Source organism: Sturnira hondurensis, unplaced genomic scaffold, assembly GCF_014824575.4.
Source record: "Sturnira hondurensis isolate 20B ecotype Veracruz unplaced genomic scaffold, ASM1482457v3 Scaffold0001989, whole genome shotgun sequence".
NCBI classification, from domain to species: Eukaryota; Metazoa; Chordata; class Mammalia; order Chiroptera; family Phyllostomidae; genus Sturnira; species Sturnira hondurensis.
This window is the reverse complement of record NW_028074620.1, coordinates 2,005,982-2,018,652: the sequence shown is the minus strand read 5'-3', so window position 1 is coordinate 2,018,652 and position 12,671 is coordinate 2,005,982. Positions and strand designations below refer to the sequence as shown.

The following is a 12,671-nucleotide window of genomic DNA, read 5'->3' as shown; positions in this document are numbered from 1 at the left end:
ATCCTATTTGATAAGCAAGAGTTTGTTATCTCAGTGATAAATAAATTCATTCATTTTAGAGATATAAATGGAAATTATAAATGGAGACCTAGGTCCTGTCCAAGATCACAGAGCCAGTTAAATCACATTAGCACTGTCAGGAAGGGTAAGATTTCAGAAATTTAGCTCTATATTCCTCCTATATTAAAGATAAAGCCCATGCTGAACAGAAAAAAAGTCTGAGAACATGACATTTCCTAACTGAGAAAAGGACAGGCTAGTTAGAAAAAGGTCTAAATTTAACAAAAACTTAGTAGCTTAGAATAAAGGTTTATTAGCTTTACTTAATTTCTAACAAACTGAACACTTGACAGATTATTACTATTTGTAATTGATCTTGCACATTTCTTATAATAGAATTTCTCCTTATGCGCTTAAATAGTGGTTTAATTATTTTTATTCAAGAAATCTCCCATTAAGGCGTATCAGTTTTTAATTAAATGTATTGGGGTAACATGGGTCAATAACATATAATTTTCAGGTGCACGAGACTGTAATGTGTTCTCTACGTCCTCTGTGGCGTGCTCACCTCCTGAAGCGCAGTCTCCATCTGTCACCATATTCGACACTCTTCACCCACTTCACCCGACCACCGCCCTTCTTCCCCCTCTGGTAACCACCAGTCTGTCATCTGTATCTGAGTTTGTTTTGGTTCCTTTTATTAGTTTGTTTGTTACTTTTTGTTCCCTATTCCGTATGAGTAAAACCATACAAGGTTTTGTTCTTTCCATTTGACTTATTTCATTAATCGTAATACTCTCAGGAGTATCAATTAATTTTTAAGCAACGGTAAAATTTAGCCTGGTCTACATCTGAATGATTTTTTTAAAAGATAGATTTAATTAAAACCAAATTTAGGTGCTTTTTCTATGCCTAGAAGTACTTTCAGACAGGATTTTTTATTTTGAGGGGTAGGGAAAAGATGGATTCTGAGAGGTAGTACCTATCAGTAATGATGAGAAGTTCTATTCCTTGAGATAATAGCTCCTACTTTCCAGGTAAAATAAGCCCCTTTTCAGGAACATTAACCTTTCTAGGCCTGTGGTAGAAGACAAGAGTTGGGAGAGACGCCAGAGAGTGAAGGTAACAGTCACCTATTCACAGTGCCTGATGTAGAAAAAAGTCTGCAGGTATTTTTGGAAACGAATGATTCTATCTCCTAATCATAAATTTAAGTTGGATACCATTAACCTAGGCAAAAGGTCAAAAGTATTGGCTTTAAGCCATAAATGTTTCATGAGTATTTAGATTTTATCAACACCGTACTTTAACACCTTCTAAAACCAAAATGAGTAGAGAAATAATGTGCAGACTGAACACAGCAGTCACCATCACTGGTACCCCAAACAGCCACAGAATGAAGGGTTCCTACAAAGAAACAGAAGGCTCTGAGGAGACCTCACCCCACCCCAGCAAACAATGTTTGGTGCTGCCATGCAATTCTCCCCACTAATATCTCCGAACTGCACATGTGCCACCTTGTCACTACCCTCCCTAGTATCAGAAAGACTTTGTCCTAATTCCCCTTCGGGCACCACCTCAGTATTAGGGGCAACACAGGCAGGGTGTACCTGTCTTCAGCCTCCCATACAGTTCAGAGATGGTGTGACGTCACCAGCAAGGTCAGCTGCTGGGATATCACCCCAACCAGAGAACAAAGCCATCCTTAGTAGAAGACAATAACCACGTTGAGACTTTATTTTGTTAAACGCTTCTCCACATTAGGTGAACATACTAAGTTTTTCTAACTTCTAAGCCACACTTATAAAAAAGTAAAGACTGCATGAACTACATTTTTTACTCTGAATGCTAAACTATCATTCAGCATGCTCAAGACAAAGCATGGTGGATATTCTTGATAAAAGAATTATGTACAAAAGGATTATAATAGTGAAAGCTAAAGACTGACTAAATTTTGCGTGCAAAAGTACTGACTTTTTAGAAAATCTACCTACTTACTATTCAAAAAAGGGTACACTTCGGTGGTTCCTAGATGCTGAGTCTTAGACTTGCTGTCACAGATTACATGGGAAGCATTTTAAAAGATTTCTATGTCTCACCTCTGAACACTGATCGAATAGGTATAAAGTGGGTCCCAGAACCTGTATAACCACTCACACCCCTTGTGATTCTGATGCAACCGAGTTTCGAAGAGCCTGAGGGACACTTTGCCTCACTCGCTGCAGAAATACTGAATCTGTGTCATTTATTCAACACAGGATCCATCTGCCAAAACCCTACTGGGCTGATGCCATTAGGAAGCCCCCAAGAGAAAGTGCTAAATAAACCACCTTTTATAGCATTTGATTCACTGTTTCAATATTTGAATAACTAGGAATTTTACCAAACATACTAAATGCTAGGTGCCTTGGAAAACAACAGAAACTCAAGGAGTACACAAGCACTTGTAAATCTGTATGTAACGTGTGTGTTGAATCTACTGTAGTTTTCTATAAGAAGGCACGGTCCCATGGCAAGAGTTTTGGTGTGGGTATCAGAAGCCACGGATTTGAGTCCCAGCTCTATCTTTAACTGCCTGATCTTAGCTAAACTATATGACCAGTCTGGACTTTTTCATTGTGGACAGAGGATAATGCTGAAGTCTAAGTTATACGTGGTTATCTTCAATCCCTAAACTTGTGTGGTTTCTCATGGGTAAAGAGAACTTATTTCAGAGAAGGAGAAACACCACGCAAGTGGAAACGACCCAGCAAGGCAGCAGCTACAAGACTTCAGATGGGCTCCCAAAGATGGGACGGCCACTATTAAACTACAGTGAGCGGGAAAGGGGATGGCAGGAAGCGGGAACTATGAAAGCATATGTGCAGGGGCCAGGAGTGAGATGTGCTTGCAAGTGAAGAGCCAGTCTGACTACCGTGCAGAACAGCATGCAGTAAAAATGGTACACTCAAATGATATGGTAAAACAACTGGGAAATACAAGAGAATTTTGAGTGAGAAGTACTATGAGGAAATTGGTGATTTTGTAAGATTATCCTGATACCTTTCTCCAAAGTGTACTAAAGGAAGGAAAAAAAGAGTGAGCTATAGAATAGTGTTTCAGGGAACAAAAAGGAGCTTAAAGGCAGCTTCCAAAAGGTAACTTTGAACACTAGAAGAGAAATGGCTCAAGATGCTGGATAAGAACACAAAACATATCTAACTGAAAATAACAAAAAAATACAAGAAAGAACAAACAAACAAAAAATGATACTATATAGTTTTGGAAAATGGCCTGCTTTGCCTCCCAGAGAAATCTGGGCCAAATTGAGGATACCAGCTGTTATCTGATATTTCTGAAGGAACTGAATGGGGGTGGGGAAAGAAGTAGCCTGCTGCTTACCCACCACCCCACCCCCATTTCATACAATCAGAAGAGAAGCAGCAGATGCCACAGTGTAAAAGCCACAAGGCATTACTGTCCTTTCTCCCAAGCAGCCAGGCCCTGAAGAGAAGACCAGCGATGGATGGTCAGAAAGCTGCTCTCATCAATTCGTCTCCTTGCAGGCAACAGAAAATCTATGGCCACCTGTTTCCCCTGCATTTCTACTTCGTTGTGGACTTTATGGCAAAACAACTGTCTGAGAGCAAAATAGTTGGCTCACTATAATAAAATAAGGGTGGTTATTTCTGGAATAGTGAAAAGGGCATAACTTGAAATGAGCCATTCCTGTCATCTATTCCAATTTCTAAACCCAGAACCTCAAAATCATACTAAATTAGCAGCAATCCTGGAAATCAAATCAAGTTGGGAGACCCACAAAAATTTACAACAGGACAGAGAACACACAAAATAACCCAAAGGTAACCGAATAGTGAGTGTCTTTTTTTAAAAGAGTACTTGAATAGTACTTTAATAGTATTAATAATACTATTAAAAGGGTAATCTCTGTGACACAAATAAAAAGTATGCAGAAAAGTATAAACATTTGGAAAAAGCAGTCCAGGTTGGAAAACCAACCTCAAAGCATACCTAAGTCTTTGTGAGCTTAGACTGTTTTAGAAAGCTAATTTTCCCCTCAAATTTTGGTAACATAGTAACCAGTTCATTTTCTGACTCAAGGCAAAACTTTTCATACAGAGGACATTTTCTTCATCAAGAAACATGTAGAATTCTTGAACATCTTACATCCAAGTGTATGTTAGAGCCATCATGTGTATTTTCCTTTAGGTGAGTCACATTGGGGAGGCATTTTTCCTAAGGGCCAATAAATATAAAGAATGTGATGTCAAAACTATCAGGGCTAATGAAATACCTTAACTGACAATTCTGAGAGAAGCAACTTTTAGCATAAAGATGACACTGCATTTCCAGATGCCTGAAAAAAACGAGCAGAAATTCTCTAGACAAGTCTCTAAGCAAGATGAATGCCACAGTCAGCCTTGACTAACTTCCCCTCACCACTCCAGGCTATAATCTGAGCAGACTTCTTAAATCAAGGGTGGAAAATAGGTTCCAACTTGAGCCAATTGATTGAGGTTGTCTGGAACACTATTTTGAAAAATATTTGAGAGCCACATCTAAACCCAGGGAGAAAGACTGCTGTGATTGATTGGCAATGTCTGCACTGGGCAGGAGAGGAAAATTGATGGCACGTGTACTGAGAGTTTGCCAAAGGCAACATCCCTTTTATTTTCTAAAAGAAAAGAAATCTACACTGCAAACTGGATTAACTTCTTATCCAGAGAGAATCTACATAAGAACTTCAAAAATGCACGGAAGCAGAAAACTATCCACAAAATTATAACCTCTGTGGCACATAAGCTCTTCTAGTCTATCTCCTCCAAGCAAGCTGAATCTGCTAGATTCAAGTCAAAATACAGCCCAGGGACCGTATCCAGCTGCCACCTGTTTTTTTAACAACCCATGAACAAGAAAGGATTTTTTATATTTTTAAATGATTGGGAAAATAAAAAAGGGTATTTTGTGACACATAAACATTATACGAAACTCAAGTTTCATTGTCCATAAAGTTGTACAGGATCACAGCCCCATCTGTTAATTCATGTATTGGCTATGGCTGCTTTCAAGCTACAAGAGGAGAGCTAAGAAGCTGTGACAGACACTGTGTGGCCCGAAAAGGTAATGTATTTACTGCCTGACCCTTACAGAACAGCTGTGCCAATGCCTGTACCAGAAGCCTTGGCCTAGAGTTTCCTCAAATTATATAGCAAGTAACTTGCTATAAAGGAAGATTTCATTCAGTAGGCGTCTTAAAGTACTTACCTAAAAAAGTTGCTGCTGCCCACTTGTTAACACAGGACTGATTATACTGAGTGCTCCTAAATGAAGTTTCCCCCATCATGCAATACTGCCACCAACAAAATTCCACTCTTCCCCCCAGAGAAGTATCTATGTGGGCACAAGGCAAATAAAGGAAAGAACTACAAGCAGACTTTAAACCTGTTCAATGTTTTGCAAGTAGATATCAAAATTTTTATACATACTTTTATTGTTTTGGTTTGAAGTCTCAATCCATTCAGGGTGTTGATAGCTTTTTCTGCATCCTTTGGGTCAATGTAGTTCACAAAGCCATATCCCAAGCTCTGCCCTAATGAAAAGGAAAGGGAAAAAGGCACACATCAGTTCTACACTGCCAGTGACAGAGATCCACTTTCCTTTCAGCACCGCCGTGTCATTAACACCAGCATATTTTCTCAGTGGTAGAAGAAGTCCACATTAACTCCTCTAGAAACATATGTGTGATCTTTTTCATCTCCTGGCTCCATCTGCAAGTTTAAACATCTGTTAAAACCCAGCAAGCTATGCCATTTAAAGACACACCCCCGCCAGGAGTTCCAGCATGCAGGTCTTGCCTGAGCCAGTGCACCCAGCAGCAAGCAGCAGTCAGCTTCGGAACCGTGGGTGCAAGTCTACAACGAGCTGCTGAGTGGGCTTCACGGGCACGACTTTTTCAGCTTCAGTGCCCTTACCCATCAAATGGGAAGGCGGGGAGCATCAACCAAGAGTGTGTCAGTGTTCTGTGCATTGCATCCTGACAACTTTACCACCTTTACTAAGTACAATTATTTCAGAGTCTAAAATGGTGAAGAATGGCATGTATGTGTGCATATCAGTATGTGTGTGTTGTGTCTGTGTGTGTACGTACAGGGGTGTGCAGAAGTAGGCTTACAGTTGTAATACTGTATACATACATAATATGATAATAAATAATATAAGAATAAGCTGCTTTGTGTAATCACAACTATAAACCTAATTTTGCCCACCTCCATACATAGACAGATATTTATTTTAGAGGAAAGCTTCTTCAAATAAACTGAATCCAACCTTCTAAAAGGGGTTTGATAACTTACCTGAGGAATACAAGGAAATAAGAACACAAAGATTTACACTAAGGCTGCCTAAGCCCATGAGAACATATGGGAAAGGGGAAAAAAGAGCATAAACAAAAATAACACACCAGGACATTTCTGCAGTAAGACTTGCTTCAAAATAAGTCTTTTGATGTTGCTTTTCCCTATCATATGAGCCTTCTCACCCCTGATTCAATGATGTCCCATCTCTCAAAAAAATAGGAAACAAGGGGATCAGAAACAATGAAATGCACACACAATTAAAGCTAATTCTAAAGGTCTCAATTTTTCAACTAAGGGAGAGTTTCTCAGTCTGAAAATGTTAGAAACACTATGGAGTAAATGACAAAAATGGACATAGAAAAGGTTAGTCTACTTAATGTTAAACCAGACTTATTGGAGGGTTTCCTGGAATATGCCCAATAAAGGTCCAAATGCTTTTAATTAAATACCATCTTTTACCAATTTTATAACAAAGTAAGGGATTTTTTCCCTTTTAAGAGGTACCTTAGGTCCAAGTGGCTATGAATACAGGTATTTAGGATAGCCANGAAATGCACACACAATTAAAGCTAATTCTAAAGGTCTCAATTTTTCAACTAAGGGAGAGTTTCTCAGTCTGAAAATGTTAGAAACACTATGGAGTAAATGACAAAAATGGACATAGAAAAGGTTAGTCTACTTAATGTCAAACCAGACTTATTGGAGGGTTTCCTGGAATATGCCCAATAAAGGTCCAAATGCTTTTAATTAAATACCATCTTTTATCAATTTCATAACAAAGTAAGGGATTTTTTCCCTTTTAAGAGGTACCTTAGGTCCAAGTGGCTATGAATACAGGTATTTAGGATAGTCATTCTGGTTACCCCAACGTGGTTCATTGTAACTATAACAAAAAGACAGAGGGCAGTGGGGATGAGAGGGAAGAAAGGTAGGGGGCAGGAGAGACGGGGGAGAGACGGGAGCAGGCTAAACACACTACCTAATAATCATGAAAACCTGTGACTGTATTTTTGGAGATCACTGTCACTACTTGGGCTAGACACTGCTAGCATTTTTCTTGCAGTTATTTGTTTAAGGGGGAAAGCTAAAATTAACTTAGTTCATTATTTTTTGTCACACTAATCATATTTTGTTTTACACATGGTTCTATTTTTTTAAAGTTGCAGAGGAAACCAGTATATTTTTAAGCATTCAGCTTTTTACTAATTCAACAAACATTTATCACATGTCTGTTGCATGCACAGTGAGTGCCTCCTTTAGAAATGCGCTTCAAATCTTTTACTGCTGAACAGCATTCAATCTGGCTGAACATATTAAAAAATATCTGCTCAAGGAAGCAGTTTATGATGAAAAGAACACGGTCTTTGGAGAAAGGCACATGGGGGTTCCAATGCTGGCTGTGCCACTTACCAGCTATGTGACTCTGAAGAAGCTACTTAACTTCCTTATTTCTAAAAGGAGAAGCATAATCCCTACCCAATAAGGTTGTGCTAACAGTGACAACAACATTCGCTACCAATGTTGTTGGTAAGTAGATCATTCTGCCCAAAAGATAAAGTGAGAAAAAAATTATGTGTTTCTCCTCTATGTTAGGAAGTTTAATACATTTATTTAAAATTATTCAGGAAGATGTTACAAATACAATGAGAAAAGGAAAGGCAAGCCGAACACTGTGCGGTTTTGTCTGTTATTCCATGACTCCATAAATCAAATTATCAGCAGTGCCAGCACCAAGCGTCCATTTCTCCTGTGCACTGGCCATTGCCCTCATACCTGCGTTTCGGCAGCTTCCAATCACAGCTCTTTCTCAACCTTGGTTACACAGTGAGATCATCTACAAAGCTTTAAGGGAAAAAACTGGATGCATAAGACCCAGTCCCAAAGGTTTTTATTTTATTGGTCCATTACAAAGTACTAGTACTAGATTTTTAAAATCCTGGTGACTCTTAATATGCAGCCAATGCTGAAAGAATCACAGTTTTAATGGTGAGAGATAATCCAGGGCTACAAACGAGGTTTCTGGGAGCGCTGTGAAGGGCCGGATGCTGATGATCTGGGCGTAGGAAGTGACTCTGCAGAGAGGAGTGCCTCCTTTTACAGAGGAGTATTTTTTAAGATATAAGTAGATGTTGCCCTGGCTGGTGTAGCTCAGTGGATTGAGTGCGGGCTTGCGAACCAGAAGATATAAGTAGATGTCTTCTAAAATCATCAAGTCATCCATCTCTTCAGAGAAACGGTTTCCTGGCCAGCTGCGGTCACTCCTGAGTACGGCAGTGCCTACTGGAGTTGGGTCAATGGGTAAAGCAAAAAGCCTGTCTGGCCAGTCCCTGCTGCTTAGTGGCCTCCCAGGCTGCTCTCTGAGCTCTTACTCCCAGCCCACCTTGGGCACTCAAAAGCTTGCTAAATGAGAAAATGAGAAGCATGATGGTGCTGTGTATTTAACCAAAGGTATTACCAACATCACCATCACATGGTCCATCCATTTAATGGATCTTTGACCTGCCCCCTGGAGCAATCATGGCTAACTATAGTAATGATGAATGAGCCGATTTTCTATGGCTATTAGCTTAAGCAAAGTAAAATGAAAGAGTGTATCTGCTGCTAAAAGTCTGCATTCCTAAATACACTGTCACAAATGCATTAAAATGCTGGCATTGGAACACAAAGGAGTTAGAAACCTGACAGAGTTTCAAAGCGATTGAAGTCAGCAAATATTTACTGGATGCTTAAAATAAATAAAAATTTCATGGATGATACACCAAGATAGGCAAGACTCTCCCCAATCTCCCCTTTCAGCTGTATAATGGTTTACTGTTTAAATTTAGTCTCCATCAACCAGGTGTGATACTCATATTCTCCTGTAAGGTAGGAATGAAACCTGGAGGCAGGCAAGGTCAGTCAGCTCCTTCAAACTAAAAAAGGAGGGAGGGAGCAAGTAGTGGTTGAGTCCATAATTCTCAAATGTGATGCTGTTCTCCACTCAATTCAAACCAGTTTATATCCGACCTAGAACATCTTCAATATGCCTGAAGTATAATGCAACAGGCTGGCCATTTTCTAATAGGGCTCTATCATCAAAAAGAAATTTTTTAGATAGTTGTCCACTGTTTCAAATTCCCATATTTCTTATGTAAATATTGGGTTCACTATATATGAATTTGTATGCTGTTATTAATTTCTATGACAAAGTAAACTTCATCTTACATAGTACCTTATATATGTCAGGTTATTATAAGTGAGTACAGATTTTTTTAAAATAAAACTGCATCAAGTCAAACACCAATAAAAAATATGTAGCTGGGACCTACTTTTTCTCACTCTCACATCCATCAGCTAGTCTTAGTCATAAACCACCAGAGAAGGCTTGGAAACCAAGCCTCGTTTATCCCTATCATCTCAATCTACTTTTCAAATCATTCTGAATTTACAATGTGCATATTGACAATCCCCAAATCAAGAATCACTTCTTTAAAAAATTTATAAAGCTCTACATTTAAATTCCAAATATAACCATTATGGAAATCAACACGAATAAAAGAAAATTCTGAACAAAATGACAAAGCCAAGGCTCCACTGCTTTAGAAAGTTAAAAAAAAAAAAGCCTCTGGTAAGTGAAAATGGAAGAATACAGTCAACATTACTTGTCCCCACAAATTACCTATAGTCATAGGCTCTTGGGGATTTTGGCCCATCAAACTGAGCCTTGGTCCTAACAGCCATGGGAGGGACTCATAACTTCGCTGTGGAACACGCTATGTGAACAGTCACACAGCCGAGACCTTCACACGAGTACTGAAAACCCCAGGTCGGTGACTGCACTTCAGCATGTGTATTATGTATACCGTGTGTGAATGCCTTTTGTTTTGCATCCTCTTTTTTTAATCTAACACATTTGCAACAGAAAAGGATCCCTTCTTCCCAAGAGACAGAAAAATCACTTATAAACTGCTCTTGGCATAAAGAAAACAGTTTCAGACAGACTGCTTCCACGGTCAAGTGATCTAAAGCCCCGAGCTGAGACACTCCACAGGCCTCTCAATGGGACTGAGGCCCATGGAGAGTCACATGGGGGTCAGAGCAGGAAGGGCAACACGGGAAGAGAATTGTGTAGTGACAGCGTGCTAGTGGCGAACACGGTAAACTCCAATTTATCCCAAACTGTGCATAATTCAAACCAGCAGCAGTCCCTCGCCAACTGCACTGCTTTTAATAGCACACTTTAATTAAACATTTAATTGCATATTTTAATTAAAAATACACAATCTTCTGAGCCCATTTAATTCAAAGGTCACTTTATTTAGCCTTTTCTATTTCAAATTACTACTAATGTACAGAATATCAAATTGTCCCCTCAGGTTTAAAGGTAGTGGCAATAGACCACCATAATTCTTGATTATAAACCTGGCACATTAATTTAATTTTATCCAACCAAATAGTAAGTGAGAAGAACCCTCTCAACATGAAATGGTGGGAAATAAAATTCTGTATTTAAGAAAAGGTCACACTACATATTTCTCACCAACACTTATTATTCATTTGCTCAACAATTATAGAAAGCCTACTTTTTGGTTATCCTTGAGGGACACAGCAAAGAGACAAAAAGTTCCTCGTCATAAAACTTATTATCCTAGTAAAAGGGACAAAAGAACTAGCGCTCCAATGTACTGCAAGAAAATAATGAGCTAAGGAGAAAAAACAAAGGAGAGAGACGAGAGTGGGGAGTGAGGGGTCAAGGCTCCCATTTAAATATAGTGGTCAGAGTGGGCCTCATCCCTAACGTAATGCTTGGTCTAAGACTTGAAGGAAGTAGCTCACAGTCTAATGGGGAAGCTGCAGACACAGATTTATTTCATCTTAAGTTCTACCATATAGGTATCACCTCAAGTCAAGTCTCCCAGCTAAATCTGCTCCTCCTCTCTCCTCTCTGCTTTAGCACAAATCCTCGTGTATTTTTCTAATTGGGATTACTGCTACAGTATCCTTTATCATCACTCCTTCCCTAGACTCTTTAACTCCAAAGCCAGTAATCTTCCATCATAATGTTGTCCATTGATCTTTCCAGAAGACAAATGTGATTGTGTTCTGGTTTCCAAGATCCTTAACACCTACTACTCCTACACATATACCCTAAAATACACATTCAGTTTTCCTGTGCCTGGAACACACATCATAAACTGGCCAACTCCCACACATCCTTTGAGACTTTCTTTGAGATCACTTCCTACCCCGAGTTGTCCCACTCCCTATACACACTGTTTCATGTTCCATCTAGTCCTTTATGGCCCTTTTATAAAGGTATTATTATACCTTTATCTTAGCACATATGTGGGAATCGAGTCAATCTGGATGCCTCCCCTTTAGACTGTTGAGCAAGAGCAAGCTGAGCATAGCTCCTGACATAGAACACCCTATGACAGATTATTAACTACATGGCCACTGAATGAATGAGCGAACGAATGAACGAGCAAGCTAATGAACAATGAACAAAGAAGCAGCCATCTGCCTTCCAGGAGCTTATGGTTTAGAAGAGAGATGCCCTTATAAACATGCTCCTCATGTCCCTACATTGTACCAGATGGATTACAGAACAAAGGAAGACGAGATGCTCAGATGTTACAGTATTCTGTTTTTACAAGGGAGTGTTGTGAAGTATATTTTTTAAGTAGCTCCTATAAAATTTTTCATGTGAAAATTTTCTACAAATACCATTTAAATGAAATCTCAATTTAAAAAAATAATGCCATCTAGAGTAATTTGATAGATTTACATAAATCTGTTTCACAAATCTGTAAGTATGAATTATGGGATGTCAGCATATAATTTTGTTGAAAGTGCTTTCTCTCTAATATAATTAAGTCTGCCGAGACTATTCAAGTACAAGTCAAATAAAATGCAGAGTGAATTCTGTAAAAACCTGGTAGTTGAATCAACATTAAAAGGTGACTACACTGATTGATGTGTATCTATTATTTCATTTAGAGCAGTAGTCATGCTTTATGAAATAAAAAAGGACAAAAGCAGCAGGACTCTTTCTTAAATGCCTGGTTAGCAGGAACAAGTCACTATGCGCCCCTCTGACAAGCAAGAGCATTTGCAACCTGGGGTCTAATTAATCTAACACTTGGGTGGGGGTGGGGGTGCGGGGAAGAAAATTGAGAACATTTACTGTGTCCAAACACAGCCCCTATATAAACTCCCCCCTTAACTAACTAACTAAATAATAAAAAGAGCAAGTAATTTGATTTAGAACAGCAAGTTTTCACTTCAAGGGGTGGGGGTAGGGGGTAGATTTTGAAGACAGACCACCCCTTTCCC

The 12,671-nt window shown here is 39.1% G+C and overlaps 1 protein-coding gene across 2 annotated transcripts in view; it reads right to left on the bottom strand.

The window, feature by feature from the left end:
* Window positions 1-12,671, bottom strand: part of ELAVL2 (ELAV like RNA binding protein 2) — a 68,355-nt gene that overhangs the window by 31,043 nt on the left and 24,641 nt on the right. For both annotated transcript variants that reach the window (XM_037038387.1, XM_037038377.1), the window contains exon 3: window positions 5,487-5,590. In XM_037038387.1, the coding sequence (XP_036894282.1) occupies window positions 5,487-5,590 (104 nt within the window). The remainder of the gene's footprint in view (window positions 1-5,486; window positions 5,591-12,671) is intronic.